This window comes from Conger conger, chromosome 5 (genome assembly GCF_963514075.1).
Source record: "Conger conger chromosome 5, fConCon1.1, whole genome shotgun sequence".
Classification (NCBI taxonomy): domain Eukaryota; kingdom Metazoa; phylum Chordata; class Actinopteri; order Anguilliformes; family Congridae; genus Conger; species Conger conger.
In genome coordinates, this window is record NC_083764.1 from 22,524,589 (window position 1) to 22,543,875 (window position 19,287).

General features: G+C 41.9%; 1 protein-coding gene across 1 annotated transcript in view; it reads left to right on the plus strand.

Moving 5' to 3' along the window:
- The first annotated feature begins 311 nt into the window (after positions 1–311).
- The window catches only part of LOC133129813 (pleckstrin homology domain-containing family G member 3-like), a 58,041-nt gene continuing 39,065 nt past the window's right edge, over positions 312–19,287 (plus strand). Inside the window, exons 1-2 of the mRNA XM_061244143.1 lie at positions 312–690; positions 10,772–10,839. Of these exons, the coding sequence (XP_061100127.1) occupies positions 10,791–10,839 (49 nt within the window). The 5' untranslated portion in view covers positions 312–690; positions 10,772–10,790. The remainder of the gene's footprint in view (positions 691–10,771; positions 10,840–19,287) is intronic.

Here is a 19,287-nt window from a genome sequence, read left to right on the forward strand (position 1 = left end):
GCCTATGTTCGTTTTTGTTAAAGCCAAACTATTAATTAACAGTGTTGAAAACATGTGTTTTAGTTTTTAATAATTGATTCCTTAATTTTTACATAATCCAGGTTTGGTTCATTGCTGTTTGCTTTATATTGGAACTTCCTTGACCAAATGTTCACATTTTCAGCCTTTTGTGTCATCTCTCATTCTCAAACTCGATTGTGTTTGGAAATGTAGGATAGGGCGCTGAAATTAAATCCCGAAACAAATGTTTATTGTTCTACTCCGCCGATAGATTGGATATTAGAACGTTTCTCCACCTTTCGCTTGTATGCACCGCAGCTGAATGATATTTAAAATCTTTATTAAAATATCTTCCAGATGTGCACCACCCATTCCGTTTAAAAAATGCGGCCTTATGCACCCGAATGAAGAACAGACTTCCCTTCGAGATGTAAAACAAACCAGTTATTTCATACAGCGTTTACGCGCAAGCGCAAAGGACGGGGCGCTTTCCTGACGGTAGTCGCTCTAGAAGTTAAGCTTACTGTAAATTCGTTTCGGCTCCGTGAGCATCCGGATAGCGGAATCGACTTTGCGCGGAGTTTTAAGTTTGTCTTCAGGTGACTAGGAAAAAGTTTTCAGGAAAAACACTTTTCAGGAAAAGCATTGCTTCTCTTTGGGCAGTGTCGAGAAAAAGTTTTAACTCGTTAGGTAAGTTGTTACGCGTATTGTTTGCGGAATTGGGACATCAATAACTACTGGACTGCACGCAGATGGGGTACTGAAACCACCAATAGTGCTTTAGGTACAATTTCAGGTAGACTTTTGACTTTGATGTTTCCCACGTTCATGTGATTTTGTGTGACTAATGACGAAATTATTTAACTGACATATTACCTGTATTATCTGCAATTACGAATTTCCTTGAAAGAAAACTGTCATTAGGCTTGTGTTCTTGAGTTTGATGCATCTGGTTTGTGCATTCCCGATACCGAGAATGTAGAAAGAAGTCTCCAATTGTAAATGTAAAGTGTAAGTGTAAATGTGGGTGCAATGAGGAAAGAAAAGAAAGATTGAAGCGGATGACGTAAAGCAAATATTGATCCTTAATGACAAGTAATATTATGAGTTCTCCATTGAGTGCGTATGTACGTACGTCTTGATGAGGTGTTATACTCAAAATAACTGAAAGAATGTAGTTATTTGTTAGTGAACACTGTTTCGAGCAGTCTACATTGAAACCGATGTGATGACTTGTGTATGTAATACATGGTTAGCCGTTTTGTTCATCGTGTCATTGCTTGTGTAGCCTACATTACTGAACATCCAGATTGAGTGACACTGCTGGAGTTATTTTTATGTTATGTAACCGATTTATTTTCTATTCATGTAATATATATTTTTATTAGTCTATTCATTCAGTAATTTTCCATTTACACAATGCGGTATTGTCAAAAGCAATGCTGGAGTAAAATATTAAACTGAACATAACCTATTTCATAGCATTTACATTGAGAAAACGAATGGCAAATATGACAATCGTAGGAGAGATCATAAAATAAGTATTGGGAGTCAAAGGTAAGGTGTATGACTCGTGATTCCCTTTAGGAACTTTCTTTAAATGTATTGTTATACATTATTTGCTTAACAAACTGGCTGCTTTTGGTGACTCACATCTTACAATTTGCATATCCAAAAGTATTGAATTTAATAAATTATTATTTTCTTTGTTCGTGATGGCTTACCATTTCTAACACGTTGGATGCAATATGTCTACTTACAGGTTTTATTACCATATTGGGTTTCCATTTGAAATACAAATTTCCATTTGAAAATGACTAGTAGTCTAAGAAGTTTGGAAGTCATGAGCAGTATTATGAAAATGGGACTTTATAATCTGAAACTTGACAGAAATGTCTGTCAGATTACATGTTTTCAGGTTTTTCATTGCTTTACTACCAACGACATGATGCTCCAAAATCTGTGTGATTTGGTTTCTAGAAATTCAAGTGCAGTTTGTTTGTAATTTAGCCAACAGCCATTCCCTTATGTTCTCCCCTATTGGGGTAAAGTAAGTTGACACATTACAGGCGTCCACATTCATACAAATGTTGTATGGGGCAGATATACTCAGTGAGCACTTTATTAGGTGTTTATTAGACTTATTTTTTTAGACTTAAGTCTTCTGCTGCTGTAGCCTATCCACTTACAGTTTTTACGCGTTATGTGTTCAGAGATGCTCTTCTGCATACTATTACTGTCACTTTCCGGTCAGCTTTGACCAGTCTAGCCCTGCCCCTCTGACCTTCCATTTCTGCCCTCAGAACTGCTGCTCACTGGAAGTTTTTGTTTTTTTCACACCATTCTCTGCAAACTCTAGAGACTGTTGTGCATCAAAATCCTAGAAGATCAGCAGTTTCTGAGATACTCAAACCACCCTTTCTGGCACCAATAATCATTCCACAGTCAGTTACTTAGATCACATTTCTTCCTCATTCTGACATTTGGTCTGAAAAATATCTGAACCTCTTAGTCATGTCTGCATACATTTGTGCATTTAGTTGCTGCCGCATGATTGGCTGATTTATTTGCATTAACAAGCTCATGTACAGGTCTGCCTAATAAAGTGATCACTGAGTGTATATTTCCTGGTGTTGACAACAACAAACAAAAACTGTAACCACGTCCAAAGCTCTTAAATAATTTAAGGGGGATTTTGGGATGTGCTAGGTCAAGCAAGGAGGTTTTAAATCTATTTTTATATAATGGTATTGCCTTATGGAGGTACACCTACTTTCTCTTTTAGTGGAGTATTGCCTTTGATACACACCTCTGTTGCAAATGGGGTACTCTTCTGCCTCCAGGTGTTTGTGATCTGCTGCATATATGCATGGACCTGGGGAGAGAGGCCTAATCTATCTAAATCCACAACTACTAGTTTTCTATGTACACTCATGTTATCGAGCGACCATTTTCGTTCTGTTGTTGTACGATCGCAGAGGGGAGCGGGTTTGCACTGAAGCAGTTTAACACATCGAAAGTTGGAGAGTCATCTCACAGTGGCACAAGTGTATAATGGCACATGAACTGTACCGTGGTTCCAATACTGCCAGCTAGCCATCTGTTACCAACAGCCAGGCCAAGAGAGGAGACTGCTTCACTGTAGCAGTCAGAATTGGGGGTTATGGAATCTTGGTTTCATAAGTGTAGATTTTTTTTCAGGAGTTCTAAACATTCTTTCCATACCAAGGGCTTACGTATTTCTGCTGGTTTTACAAAAATATGCTGTTATATTCAGTGTTGCAAGGCAGCTTTATCCCCGGTACACAGTTGTCTGGTTTGATCTGATTTCTCTTCTTTCTTGGTTATTTCTATCCTACCACTGTGTAAGTCCATTCACTGCCAACTGGTCCCCAAATCCACCGCAACATTTCTTGAATGTCAAGATCCTCATGAAAGTTGCTTAAGCTGCATGATCCTCATGTGAACACCAAGTGACAGTTGCAGCTATCGTCAGCAAGTCCCCGCAGACAGACTTGGGCTCGGCTGCCATTTATCTCTGCCTTCTTCCCCGGCCTTCCAAACTTTCTGCACAAATTCACTGTGTCCTGTGGTGACAAAACTTTGAGTCTGTTGTGTTTAACATTTGACTGCCCAGGAGCGTGACAGCTGCTAAGCCAGTGGTCAAGTAACAAAGCAAATGCCATTGAATCCTAAGAAAACAAGCAGAGATGTAATCGGAATGCGGCCCTCTTGACCTACCTTATAGGGATTTATGCTGCTACATAGCTGTAAGCCCCTTTATCTCTGGAAGTGGACATAGAGGCTCAGCAAGCTTTGAAACCAGACTTTTGTAAATGTCTTGCTCGGTGTGTTTGGAAGCACAAAAAATCTATTATTTTTGGATCTGCTGCGAGTTCAATACTCGTTAATTGCTTTCCTGAAAATCCAACCTGTGAATGTTAGTTCCTCTGTGATTAGTTTGTACACCTGTGGTGACACTGTAGTACTGGGTATGTAAGACTGCCATCAGCATGAAACAACATTAGCTCCCTGAATTTGCTTGCATTCCTTTTTTAGCTTAAAGCGGCTCAGGACCAACCACCTCCAATCCTCAATGTGTCTGCTGCATTTTACAGTCCCCCGATGCGTTCAGTTACTGGTGTTCACACAGAATACCAGGTCAATTGCAATTCTTTCCGCATTATGACTTGCAACAGTAGCAGCAGTTGAATACTAGGAAATCACGGGCCCGCCTAGGGACCTCGACCCACAATGCATCTCTGCTCCCCCAGCTTGGCCATGCTGGAATAACTTTTGTCTGCCAGTAAAGACACATTTTGCACACCTTCAGTGACTGCCTACTTTACATTACAAGGGAAAACCCTCCAGCAAAGACAATTGCAGAGCTAGTGTCCAAGAAACACTATTCCTGGTTTATCAGATCTGATGCCAGGGCAACAGAGCAGGACATTGAAAAGAGGCCAAGAGTGCATTCCAGAGGTTCTCGCTTCCTTTTGATGGGATGAGTTGAAAACTTTCTCTTGCCTGAAAACCTTCACTTGCCAGTCTCTTGCCTGCCTCAGTGGGATGAAAAAACTGACTGGTGAACTTGGAGTAATTTGGTAATATAGGTAGCTCAGTGAAATAGATTGATGGATCATTTTCATTTATATAGTGCTTTTCTAGACACTCAAAACACTTTAAAGTGATGAGGGGGAAACTAGCCTCAACCACCACCAGTGAGTAGCAACCACCTGGGTGATGCATGGCTGCCATTTTGCCCCAGAACACTCACCACACACTAGCTTAGGTGGAGAGGGAGAGAACAATGTTTTTGCCAATTGAATCAGGTTGAATGAGCCAGGTTTGGAATTTAGCCAGGACACCAGGGAACCCCCTACTCTTTGGAAAGCATGTTATGGGATCTTTCTTGACCACAGTCAGGACCTTTCAGTCTCATCCGAAAGACAGCGTCTTGCAGTGAAGCAAATACGCTTTATATTAAAAACATATGCTCACACAATAAACCATTTTATCCTTCAGAATAAGTTTATTGTTCAAGTCTGGCTCTTTTCTGAGTATCTGGTGGTTGAGTGAAAAAGCAATTTTTTTCTGGTCATGCTTCTGTATGTGGGGGAGTTTGGCTTGGCTCTACAAATGTTGGAAGACAAAATTGTGGGTAAATAACCACATTACAGCAGCACTTTGAAGAATATAATATTGCATGGGATATTGCAATACTCAGTGAGCACTTTATTAGGTATTTATTAGACTTCTACTGCTGTAGCCTATCCACATGACTTATGTTGCGTTGTGTGTTCAGAGATGTACTTCTGCATACCACTGTTGTAATGTGTGGTTATTTGCCTTACCGTCACCTTCCTGTCAGCTTTGACCAGTCTGCCTATTCTCCTCTGACATCTCTCATTAACAAGACGTTTCTGTCTGCAGAACTGCTGCTCACTGGTTTCAGAACATATATATTTTTTCCAATCATAAACACCTTCCAAGAGCGAGCTCATACAAGCTGTTTCTCAACTCAGTCTTCCAAGTGCAATGTTCCCTTTGGGAACTAGCATATTTCTTAATTACCTTCAGCTGGAGTTGTAGTTCTTAGCCCTCCAGTAGTAGGAGAGGTGAGGCGTGGGAAAGCAAGAGTCTAAAAACTGCATGTCTATGCACACACATTCAGAAATTTTTATCAAGGGTACCAATAATTCTGGATCCCACTGTATATGTACATATGTGTGTATGCTGCATGCCTGCATCTTTCCAGCACAATTGTGCTGATGTGTGCATGTATGTATGTGTGACTTGAGGCAAGACATTGGCAAAATACTACATTTGAGGCAAAAATGAATATTTTTGTAAAGTGACTTATAGCACATATGGGCTGGTGCTTCCTGGCGGGCATTCATGTTGTTCCCAGCATCTTCTGGGTTTTGCTGGACAGAAGATTTTGGCTTTTCATTGCCCCAAATGGCTGTGAGTGTATGCACTGCACAGAACTATGATTATGTGCAAATTCACTAAATTATACAGTGTGTGGATTGACTTCCTCAGAGATGGCTTTGTGGCGAGCAGTATCTGTCACAACATCTTTGGCCGTGCGTGTTAACATTTTCATTGTGTTAACACTGCATGAGAAACTGAAACTGCTCAGCAGGCTATACTAAGCGCACTACCATTCAGTAGTTTTGAATCTTTGAGAATTTGTTATGTTTTTGAAAGAGATTGATACATTTATTTGCCAAGGTAGCATTAAATTGATACAGACAAATACAGACAAGGCATCAATAAAGTTACAAATTAGAACAGTATAATTGTTTGAAATACATGACATTTTTTTAACTTCAGTCTTTACATATGATTGCAAAGTCCCATTGCCAGTAATCCAATGTACTAACAAGTATCATGGAGTCTCACTGTTGCATAAGAATTTCATATTTGACAGGTGCAATCAATTAAGCTACCAGCAGAGTACTTGTGTGGTATCTGTTTCTCAAATCTATCTGGATTAGATCCAGTCAAAATAGTAGTTTGCACCTTTGTATGAAATCTTCAGTTTCTTGCCAATCTCAGGCAAGGAATAGCCTTCATCTATCAAAACAATTGGCTGACAGGTTTCTGGTTGAGGGGCTGTTCTTTTTTGGCCATTTTTAAACCAGAATTGAACTGCAGAAAGTATACTAGATGCTGTAGCGACAAGATATTTCTACCTTCATTAAACAGCTGAATTGTTTTCAGCTGAACTTAACATAATGAGAGTGGTTGCTCTGGTACGAAATTAGCACATGAATATGATTATGTAAGGATGAGGTAACAGTGTAATATTAGTATACTGGAGTAGTGCTTGCTGAACATGGGGCTTTGCAAATCATGTGTGTTACATTGTCAATGTTTTGGCTGCATTTTTATGCCTCTGTGTCAGCAACAGCCATGGCCTGAGATATTATGTTTTCGGGTTGTCCATCCGTCCATCCGTTGTCCATCTGTCCGTCTGTCCCATTCTCTTGAATGCAATATCTCAAGAATGCCTTGAGGGAAGTTCTTCAAATTTGGCACAGACGTCCACATCGACTCAAGGATGAACTGATGAGATGTTGTTGGTCAATGGTCAAGGTCACTGTGACCTTACATCTGTTCCATTCTCATGAATTTCATTATATCTGATCAGCTCATACTCAGCTAGCAGGATTTTACACCAGGGTTCTTAAGACAGATGGGAAAGCTGCATTGGTGAGACCTTTTTCCTGAAAACTTGATTGCAAGCTGCAGTTACAGTCCTCCATGTTAAACATTACCAGGATTTGAAACAACTGTTTGCTTTTTTGCTGGAGTCATTTGCATATTATCACAGAACAGTCCACAGTTGTTTTACTAGTTTGCATCAAGTCAGCCTCTTTGTTGATACATTGAAGCTGCAACAGCGCTCAACCAAAGATTGTTCTTTTTAAAAAACATTCAGCCCTATTTTATTCCACCCTGGAATGTTAGACAAGGCAAGAATATATGTGTACATGTGTGTCTATATGCTTTTTTGCAAATGTGTTATGTGCATATTTACATACTGTGAGCTTCAGAATTATTGGCTCCCTTGATAAATATGCACAAAAAGTGATGTTACTGACAATAAGTTATTGACATAAGCTTTAATTTCCCCCAAAACAGGTTCCACAACTATCAGTGGCAAAGATGATAGCCCACTGTATGTGTGGTTTGTGTGTGTGTGTGGGTGAGTGAGTGAGGGAGCGAGTGAGTGTGTGTTTCATTTGTGTGTCTTTAGAGAGGGGCCGATCATGTCTTGTTTGAGCTCTGTCACATGACTGCTGGCCCCTGCCCAGGGTGTGTTTGTTTACTGCAAACCACCAGCTGGGACACTTAACCCGTCCTCACCCTGAGGGAATCTGTTGCACCACTGTACGGGCCCTAGGCCTGGGCAATGAGGGGTTAAACATCAGCACTCACTTTCCTCATCACACCCCCCTCCTCACACTGGATTGGTACTGACCCCAGGAATGTTACCATGGCGAGGAGAGAGCTCTTGTCTGCAGTGCGTTTTAATGGGCTAGCCATGGACTGGGTGTGTGTGTGGGGGGGGTCACACTTTGAACTTTTGAACAATATTGGGCTTAATCCCCTGCCCCCCCACCACCGAAACACGCTCCTCTGATCTTGCAGAGGAGACAAGTGTATGCGATTGTTCGAAAGAGCATGAGGGGCGTGGCTCCGGCTCAACTGGACGAATGAATTTAATTCTGAGAGAGCGAATTGAATGCTCCGCCTGAGCCTCTGACGTGGAAAACTGCCGATGCAAGGCTGGAACACTGTAATATTAACAACGTTCAGCGAGGACGGCATCTCAGAGAAGCTCAAACCATGAGAGGCAGAGGGCTTTACATGGTATTTTGCTTGCAGGGCCTTAAAATGGCAAGGCTAATGAGAAATTGCACCTGCTCTTTCTGAATGTTTGAAACATAAAATGGCATCTTGGGTCATTCACTGATTATCAGTCACCACTTAACAGTATATGTAATTTAATTAACATTTTTGTCTACAAAGTTTATTATCTGTCAAAAAGATCATGCCCCAATTCTATGTTATGCTACCTAGAAAGATCTGGAAACCTTTATTTTGCCTGTTAGTATTTTGTTATGCGCTGCCCTGTTGGTCACGGGTGGGCCGTGTCCTCGCTGACGCCATTGCAGACAGCACTTCAGTCCCAGCCCCGCAGTCCAGCTGTGAGACTTTGAACACAGATGCGTAGACCTCCTGGAGATCAGCCCAGAAACGGCCTGGTGTGGCTCCCAGTGACTGGCACAAGCTGCCGCGGCACACTGAGCGGCTCTTTGTTATGTGACAACAGGAAATTCAGTCCAATAATGGTGAAAACCCCAGCTAGTTTGTAAACAAACATCCAAAGGGATGTAGGCCTGTAGTTAATATGCATTTTCTGTTGTATTAATGTCTCATTTAAATGACGTGTTATCGATATTGATCATATATGATAACGATACTATGTATTGCTCATCCTAAAGAATAATAGGCTTACTTTATGCAAGCCGGTTCTTCATATGAATGAGGCATAGCTTTTCAAAAATACATTTGCTTTATTCAATAAGTAGATGTATCACTCTGCTGCAACAAATAGTGTGGCTGTTTCTACTCTTAGATTATTGCGTATCAAACTCTCTTCACCCTGCATTAAATGTTCCCTTGAATTCAGGTTATTTCTGTGATTCTTGTTCATTTAAATATCTCATGCAATCATATTCAATTGATTAATATAGTGTTGTTAGGTAGCAGGTTATTGGAGGGTTACAGGCTTTCTAAAAAGCTCCAGTCATGGCTTTTGTTTGGGTTGTATTGTGTTTAATCAGATCCATTGCTGTTTATATTCTCATCACTGACTGGAAAAGCTGGAAGATCTGCACACAGCCATTGTTTACCTCATATTGGTCATTGGCACACCCCAGAGGAGTGGTCATTGACACCCACATCTCAGTGGAGACCTCTGCTGGCAGACACGTGTGCTGCAGTTTCTAATTTGGCTCAATCCAAAATGTGTAAACCAGCTGACACTTCTGTTCAGTGTCAATTTAAAGTAATTTTTCCCCTTTTGGTATGCAGAATTTGTTTTTATTTTTTGGAAATTATTCCTCTTTCACTCAATCTGGTTTGAAGGTCTGCTTCGGTTCTAGCAACCAGTGGGAATGGGAATCAGAGTTGAGGTAGATGGGAGGGTGTTTTTTGGGGGGGTTTGGCTATTCCCACCTACTTAATCATTCATTGACAGAGATAATAGGGAGGTGTCAAGCTGTAGGAAAGGGTAGAGGGGCATCTGAACCACATTATTCTCTCTTCTGGCCTTAAGAATCTTAATGATAAGACAAATTTAGCTTACGCGTTGGGAATGTGTGAGGGAGCCTCAAACAAACTTTCCACCGCTAGTCCTTGCCAGAAAAAACTGAGTGACACGAAAATGAAGTGTCAGAATTCAGCCATACAGTAATAGAAGTAAAAGCTAAAGACTTGGAAATGCTCCAGTGTCTGGTGTCCTGCTCCCATCTTGGTTTATAAACCCAAACCAGTCAGAAGAAATACAGTAGCTTTGTTTTGAACTAACAGTCTCTAACAGTTCTCTGGCAGTGATCACACCACCACCAAAGATTTGTTTTCATGTACTTGGGGATTTCTATTTACAGGAAGTGATATCCTGAGATCAGTGAGGCAGCCCAATGCAATACAATTGTTCTGTGCGATGATTCACTATACTGTCTTGGTCAATACGGACTGTGACTAATTTCAAAGTCTGTTGCAAATGAATGTTACTGCGTCAATTGAGGAGGAAGAGTTACTTTCTAATTTTTGTAGATTTGATCTGAAGTACACTTCCTGAAAAGCTGCCAGCAGTGTTTACACCAGTGTTTCCTTAATCCCATACCAGACCTAGAAAGATTGACAAACTCAAATTAATTATTTTATCTTATTTAAAAAAATAATATTCAATATTTAATTGTATGATACATGTAATTTCTTTAGTGAAAAATAACAGATCAGATCATTCCCCACTATTAATGAGTCAGTCAGAGCACTGTGCAGCGCTTCCTGTTGAGCCTGCCAAGGTCAGGCCACATCCTGTGCAAAGCATGTTGGGACTGGTGTACGGTTTGATAGCAGCTGTTGCGGAGCTGAGCAGTGATCGTCTTCAGAGGCTCTTGACTGCACTGTGTGGCCATCTTCCCCCCTAGCTCTAACCCTGTCCTTTCCCTCGATTGTGTCTCCGCAGATCTTCAGGCCCCAGTACCATGCCAGAGAGGGCCCACGGTGAGGCCTGTGACATTCCAATGGGCGAAGGTAAGAAATGCCACTTTCTCCGAGAGGTCCTCCTCCCCCAGGTGTCAAAGGTGCTGTCAGATAGATCCAGAGCTGGGATCAACAGTCCATCCATTTTCACCCGCTTGTCCGGAGTCGGGTCGCGGTGGCAGCAGGCTAAGCTGGGTATTCCAGGATCAACAGTCATAACCCCTAAAAGGAGCAGGCTCTGTGTGCAGCCGGGAAAATCTACCCAACAAAAAGCTGTCATATCAAACCTCTCACTCTAAGCCATAAAGGTTTTACATTCAGAGTACTTTTGGGGTGTCATTTCGATATACAAATAACTGCTTTGCTGTTAAGCTGAATATCTCAAAACCAGCACAGGACGCAGATAGAACCTTAAAATGTCATGGTCACGTTTCTATGTTCCCCATTTTTTTTGAAGCCGCTAGCGCCCTGCTATTGCCAATTCCCAGTCAGAGTAGGCTGTTGGCATAGCTGATGCTGACAACTGAGCCTGCAATGATAGGGCCTAGCTACTGCTTGTCAGCAATTTGGGAGGTGATATTTTATTTTTATGACATTTATTTTTTTTTGCTCTGGCTGTGACCTCAGATGCTGGCTACTGTGCTGAGTCAGCTCTCTCACGGCTTGCTTCAGGAGCTCTAATTTCCTGGTTTATTAATCAATTTATTGACTGAGACTGTTTCCCTCTCTCGTCCGGTTCTATAACGGTACCGTATCCAGCAAACTGAATATGGCTCTTAGCAAGTTGAGAGCCGATTAAACTGCATAGATTCATGAGACTGTCATCTTTGTGTCATCTTGCTCACAGTTTACTCCTTTCACGATGTCTCCATCAGTGCTAACACAGCCATCGTTCCAAATATGGATCTGCTCAAGCAAGTTTCCTTTTAAATAACATTTGTTTGCACTGTCCTATTCATACACTATTTTGCTTTCATAAGGATGTTATAGTTGTGCTTTTATCTTAAATTGGCTAGCTGGCTAGCAGAAATATTCATTGGATAAGACAGTGTCCTTAGCTATCGATAGTTGATATACTAATTTAGCTATATAAGTGAAAATTCAGTCTCCCAAGATGAGCGTGTATCATGGAGCTCTGGTAACAATGTGTGGAAAGTGGGGCCACGTAGTAGCTAATTGACAGTTCTCATTACAACCCCCAGACAATTTGGGTGAACTTTTATAGTGGAAAGTAAGCATTGGATGCAAGTTGGTTCAAGGCCAATTGGGCTAGACTTAGTTAGCAGTTATGAAGGTCACTTAAATTAACACGAGGACCCAAAAGTAATTTTTCATTGGTCATAAGGGGGTAAGTTCTGGCAGCCGCAGTGTGTTGAAAGGATAGCCTTACTGATTAATGCATATTTCCGGCCCTGTGGAGAGGTTTTTGCTTCCAGTGAGTAACATTGTGCAGATATGCCAATCAGCATTTCCAGCTCCTTGACTTCCTTCCTGTGAGGAGAGCGTAGTTTGCTTCCTGCTAGAGTCCTTTATTTATTAAAAAAATAATAATAATAAGTCTTGGTTGTGGGTGGCTCTTTAAACAGATGAGGCATTTGCACACTGCTTGTCAGGACAAAAACCAAGCCATGAACTCCAAAGAACTGTCTGCAGACCTTTGTGATAAAATGGAAAGTGGTGAGGCATAGATCAGGGCAAGGGTATAAACCATTTCTAAAGCTGTGGCCTCAATAATTGTGACGTGGAAGAAGTACACCAGGACTCTTTCTAGAGTTGGCTGTCCGGCCAAACTGAGTAACTGGGCAAGAAGAGCCTTGGTCAGAGAGGTGACCCAGAACCCAACAGTCACTCCAACAGAGCTTCAGAAGTCCTCTGCAGAGATGAGAGAACCTGCCGGAAGCACGACCATCTCAGCAGCTCTTCATCAATCAGGCCTTTATGGTAGAGTGGCTAGACGGAAGCCACTCTTGAGTTTGGAGTTTGCTAAATGGCATTTAAAGGACTGAGAACATGAGGAATAAAGATTCTCAGGTCTGATGAGACAAAAATTGTCTGTTTGGGCAGAACTCTAAGCGCTATGTCTGGCGAAAACCAGGCACTACTTATCACCTGGCTAATACCATTCCTACAGTGAAGCTTGGTGGTGGCAGCATCATGCTGTGGGGTTGCTTCTCAGGGGACAGGGAGACTGGTCCGAATTAAGGGAAGGATGAATGCAGCCAAATACAGAGAGGTCCTTGAAGAAAACCTGCTCCAGAGTACACCTGACCTCAGACTGGGGTGACGGTTCACCTTTCAGCATGACCTGAAGCATACAGCCAAGACAACGCTGGGGTGACTTCAGGACAACTCGTCGTTGAGTGGCTCAGCCAAAGCCCAGACCCCATAGAACATCCGTGGAGAGACCTGAAGATGGCAGTTCACAGACGCTTCCCATTCAGTCTGACAGAGCTTGATAGGATCAGCCAGGAAGAATGGGATAGCCTGCCCAAATCCAGGTGTGCAAAGCTTGTAGAGAATTAACCAAGAAGACTTGAAGCTGTAATTGCTGCCAAAGGACTAACTTAAGGGTCTGAATACTTATATAAACGAAAGATTTCAGTTTTTGATTTGTAATAAATTTGCCAAAAAAATTATTCTAAAAACCTTTCAATTTGTCATTATGGGTTATTGAGTATAGATGTATGAGAGATGAGAAAGTGCATTACATTAAAATGTGCAAAAAGTGAAGGGGTCTGAATACTTTCTGAAGCCACTGTAGCTGATGCAGTTAGCGCAGGTTGACCACAGGCACCAGATCGAGTAACAGGGGTACCCTGTTGGCCAAAACCCTCTCACATTTAGTTGGTACACCAAAAATGTACTCCCGCAGCTGTAGTCAACTCAGAGTCTGTCAGGTTTGATCTACTGTAATCTATACTCTGTGTCATTCCTCTGGAAACAAGTGCGCCCACAGGAATTTCCACGCAGGAATCCTGGTGTTGTCTTTTGAGTATGTCAAAAAAACACCTTTAAAATGAACTTCTATTGAATTAGTTATTATTATATAGCAAATGTAATAAAATCACTAACCTGGAGTAATCTCCATGTCCCCCATTTTACTCCCTCTTTTTATGAGCCTTTATTTGTCACTTTTATTTATAACATTTCGTTTTTGAAAAGCCATTTAATCCTATCGACTGTGCCAACTTAAACCACAGGGAAAGGACACATGCTTAAGAACACAAGCCATTACGCAATGTCAAATTAAACCCCCAGAGCACTGTCACACAGGGTCTTATGAGTTCAGTTGAGTTGTAGATCTGTGTTCTCGAAAATGGCTGCACATTCACACCCAAAGACATCCATTAAAACTGCTTTGTCATAAATTGGTGTAATAAAACAGCCCCACCCCTCCAAATTTGATCTGTTCACATTTTCAATTGTAAGCCTCTAATATCCTCAGTGCCATGTACATTCATGGCTGCCATGTATACACACAATTGCATTGGAGAGTGGTGTGCATAACTATGTAATGCTGAGGGAGTGCACTGTTGCATTCACTGGCTTTAGGTACCCTGTGTTCAACATAATAGGATGTGAAAGCTTACTCTCTCCCTAGGGTTTCACACTTGCATGCCTGAGCCCCTGGGATGCTATTTTATACTAATCAGAAACAGCTGAGAAGCCAACTGTCCAGTTACTTTTGGTCCCCTAAGATGGAGGGACTACGTATAAAAAAAGATCACCCGATGTGGCTGTAAATAGACATGTAAACATTGTAAACATTGTTTAATTAAGTCCAATGTGCTGGAGTGCAATCAACTTGTACCAGTGTCCAAATACTTACGGACTGCACTGTACATGCTATATTTTGACAGGTTGTCTCCATGACACTTGCCCCACTTGCATTAGCACATTCTCTGAGGGTCGCTGCTTGTTACATGTGTAGGTTTTAACACAGGTAAGTGGATTACGTGGATTAGACAATGAGGTAGATGAGAATAGATAAGGTTTGTGGGCTGTTCTTTGTTTGCATTGCAAACTATGGAGAATCAATACGTTTTGATGACATCAGCTGTTGGAGGAGGATCCAGCTTTCATTGTTGGCATTTTGTATCAGTACAAAGTGATCTCTAAAAATACGAAGTACATAGAGCTGCTGTTGTGAACATTAACTCTCTGGGCTCTGTCAGTCTTGACTTTTTGATTTATAAATTTTTGATAACAGTAATTAGATGCAGGTGGAGGCATTATTGTATATTTGAAGTTTAAGTCTACATCTTGGCTATTTCAGGATCACAGACTTCTACAGCCCTGCTTAGATGGGCCTCTGTGATTTTGGTGAATGGAGTTTTTGTGCAGCGTCCTTGTGTAGCGTGCCAACATGAATCAGAAGGCTCAGTTTCCAGTACGTCGGAGATGAAAGGCCGCATAAAGGATTTCCAGACCGCAAATTTTACAGGACACTGGTTGCAACCCTGATCGCGTTCGCTTTCTTGAAATACAGTTTACTCTTTGACCGGTCATCTGCAACATGCCATGATTTGCATCGATCGAGGTCACAGGCTTTCAAAATCTTAATTAGCCTATGTGCCGGAAATCATCCGCACACAGTTCGGCCAAATAGGCATTGTGGAAGAATGCTTGATGTTGTTTTCTTAGAGAAACTTTAAGGTGATTATTATGGATTGGGCAAGTGTAGTGTTGTGTTGATGTTCCATTTGTTTTATTTCATTTGACCATACATTCATAATTTGGCCACTGGAACAGGGAATGGACAGAACAGTAGCGCAATGTAGCCAGGACAGTGCAGAACTTGTATGTCTGGCAGATACCTCGAGAGTGTCTTGCACTGGATGAATTGTATTTTATTTAATTTGTGGATCCCTGCCCTCTTAATCATTTAGATAGCTCTATCCATTCACTGACCTGCTGTTCTGACCTATCTGTGCACTGTGAAAGTCATTGTACAATTGTACAGTCTGCACAATGCTGACCCAATAGAACAGGCTCTCCCTCTCTACTCCCTCTCCCTCTCGCTCCGTCTCTCATACACACACACACAACGCACACACACACACTGTCCCTCACTGGCCTTGCTTGTCAGTGCAGACAAGGGGCGGGCCCTGCCCTGCCCTCTCTCTCGCGTTGCTGTAATTGGATTGAAGTTCCCTGCGTGCTGCCTGGAAGGCCAGGGGCAGGTGTAGGTGAGCAGGAGGAGTGCACAAGACATCAGCTCCGCTAGCGCAACCAGCTGGGAATCCTTACCTTCCCCGGAGCAAACAAACAGGCTGTTTGGGAGATACTTTTCTTTAAAAAGAAAAAAAAAACTTTTGCAAGGTAAGTAAAGACTTACCTACTGCCTACCTACCCGCTTAGCTCCCAGTATTTTAGTTTTAAAGCTTATTTCTGGTGGAATGAAGAATGACTTAAATGCAGTGCTGCTTCTGGTAATACAAATATATGTTCTGCAAACTTAGAGGGTTCCTCTGACAATGATTTCAAGAAGTTGTGTGAATAATTTCTAAACATTCCTCCAATGTCCTGATCTTTCATTACATGTGCTCAAGCATCTGGAATTGGTAGCTTATTGACTGCATCTGGGCCACGTTGACCTTAAAAATGCTTTGCAAGCTTGAATTGTACTGGTACAGCAAGAGGGGGATCAAGGTCCTTGGATGTTCAGTGTGCGGGTCTGTTCTATGTGCTCAGCTGCACATAGCTGTGTTACAATAAGGTATACACAGCACCAAGCCCTCCAGTACTTTGTATAAAAAATGCATTATTCAAATAACAGCGTGGCTTATTTTTATTACCTTGGCAAATGTCCTTTTCCGGGTAGTTGAGTTGCATGAGTAGATATCCAGGTGGCCTTCCTGGAAATACAATGGTTACAGACCCCTTCCCCACCATATGGTGGCACAGTAAACAGCGATGCTGTTCAAGATAATTTTTTTGCTAAGGCCCTTTAAAAAGGGAAAAGACGGAGCGATTTGACAACAATGAGAGTGTCTGTGTGGAACTGGCCTTGTGGCAGCCCACCTCCCACACACTGAAGTATGCTGTAAGCAACACTGTGTTGCCTGCAGGCTGTACTTAGCCGGACAAGGAGGCTCCTCCAAAGCCAGCAGACCACTGCAAACGTCAGTGGCACTAAGCACAAAGAATAAAGTTAGCCTTTACATCACAGAAATCACAAGCCAACTGCTTGTCTAAGGAGTAGTTTAGTTCTGTTTAATGTGTACTGTCACAGATTTGGGCCAGAACAGCTGAAGCTAGGTTAACCAGTTCAGACCAGCTCCCAGCCTTACATGGTTTAGCTGGTTGACAGGTTTAGACCAGCTCCCAGCTTGTCATGGTTTAACCAGCTCAGGTTATCTTTTGAAACAGCTGGTAGCTAGTTGACCAGCTAACAGCTCAGACCAGCTACCAGCACTAGCTAGTTGACCAGCGCATACCCAGCTAGACCAGCTTTATGACCAGCTCAATTTTCAAGATGCCAAAGATGGATTTTACAGAGCAGTATGTTAGTTTGGTGGTATTATCTCAGTTATGATCTAACAATGGTACCCAGTCCTTCTCTGCTTGGCATTCAGTAATAAAAGGATGAATTTTGGGTAATGACCCATTGTTACTGTAGATTGACATCCTCTCCAGACTAGGTATTTGAACATCAGCTACTTCCCAGTTGCTTAGCTTGTCACTTGCAACTGTTTTTAGCAGTATAATTCTGTAGTTTTAAAGTTTAAAGACATTTTCCCAAAGCAGTTTAATTTCCACTATTGTAAGTAAGTGTAACTGCAGCTTTCTGTAACTCCTTTCTATGCAATCCTACCGTGGTTTTGCGCACCGTATATGGTGACGACAAGCGATGGTTTTGGTCTTTTTTTTTTTTTTTTGGAAATGAAGGCCACCCCGTCACAAAAATAGCAGCCCTGATTGCCGCCATTTGGCTCGTGTCCCGTTGGCCTTGCGGCAGGATGGGAGGAGTCTGTCTGACGACCTCACCAACCAGGCGGGATTTTTTGGATTTAACTAATCTTCCTGCTGCCCCCGAAAGGGTTTTCCGGCCGGAGGCTTACACGTGCGAATAACACGAAACCTTAGACGGCTTCCAATCCCTGGAGCCTTGTTGCCACACACGGCTGCTCCTTTGACCCCGTGGAACTATTTCAACATTGCTTATTTCCCCTCTTAGGGATAAAGAGGACACACGCTGTGTGCTCGCTGATGCACCTGCATTAGCTGCACAGAGAGAGAGAGAGGACAGAATAGGTAGAACATGGGTAAAACATATGAGCAGACTATTTATTTGGCCTGTCTGTAGAGGCAAGCCGTGCCCTAGTTTATGCACGTCTGCATCTTTTTTTCTGTGTATTTGTTTGCCCCCGTTTTCTTTGGGGGGTATAAGTAGACCATGAAGATCATCAAACTGAACAGTTATTTTGTATGGGAGCTCTTCTTAAGAGTGCAAATTAAAGGGCCGACGGAATTTTACATAAGCCTCGCATCACACTCTGTGTATAATTGGAAAGACCTGTAGACATTATTTCTCTCTCCTTCAAGCAAAAATCCTGCGAAATACCTGCCGATGTTTCGATTTCCCCCAACATTAACAGGCCACTGAAGAATGACTTTGTTTCACTTGGGGTGGGGATGGAGGATTATGGAATATAATCTTCACTCTTGCTTGAGACGCTCGAAATGTCCTGACATCAGCACTAGAATTATTAAGCACTAACCTCACAAATTCACAAAGAGCACTGTCAAGAGTTCCACATTAATTCATCCTGAACCTTTTTGTAATATGTTGAATTATTAAGCATGATTAGCATATCATCTTGATGGAACACTCATAAAGGAGCACATTCTTTTTAATTGAATGGCTCTGGCAATTTATTAATTTCACATGAATTCATATCAGCTGTAATTAAACAATTTTGGGTCGAAAACCAATCTCCAATGTCATTTGTTCAGTCTTTAGCAGTGGCTTTTTCTAGACTTGAAATGTGTCCATATGAAATGGGGCATCATGAATTGTCTAACATTATTTCAAAGAGTAGGATAGGTTTTCTTTGCTTTGTTCAGACAGTGTGAAAGTAGAGAAGGTAACAGAGAGGGAATGGGCCGCAGCTGGGAAAGTGTCATGGTGGCGGTCAAACCACTACCCACATGAGGGACTCACATATAGGAGAGTCGTCCCCACTAGAGTCGTCTCACAGGCCAATTTTCTTTTCTTTTCTGGGCCAGCAAAAACTTGGTCTGTGGTTTTGGAAGCTACACTATTACATACATTGACATATGGCATTGCCAGTGGCATTATTGTAGCTAGCCATATTGTTAGCTGTGGAAACATTTACAGACACACACTTCTGAATTAGACAGGAGTATTTTTATAAGACATTCTTGCACCATAAAGAGTGAATGAAACAATATTTATATATAAATGATGGAAATGAAGGGAAGGATTTATTAAAATGGCCTCAGGGAGTTTTAGCTTTGTAAGGAGGCATACAG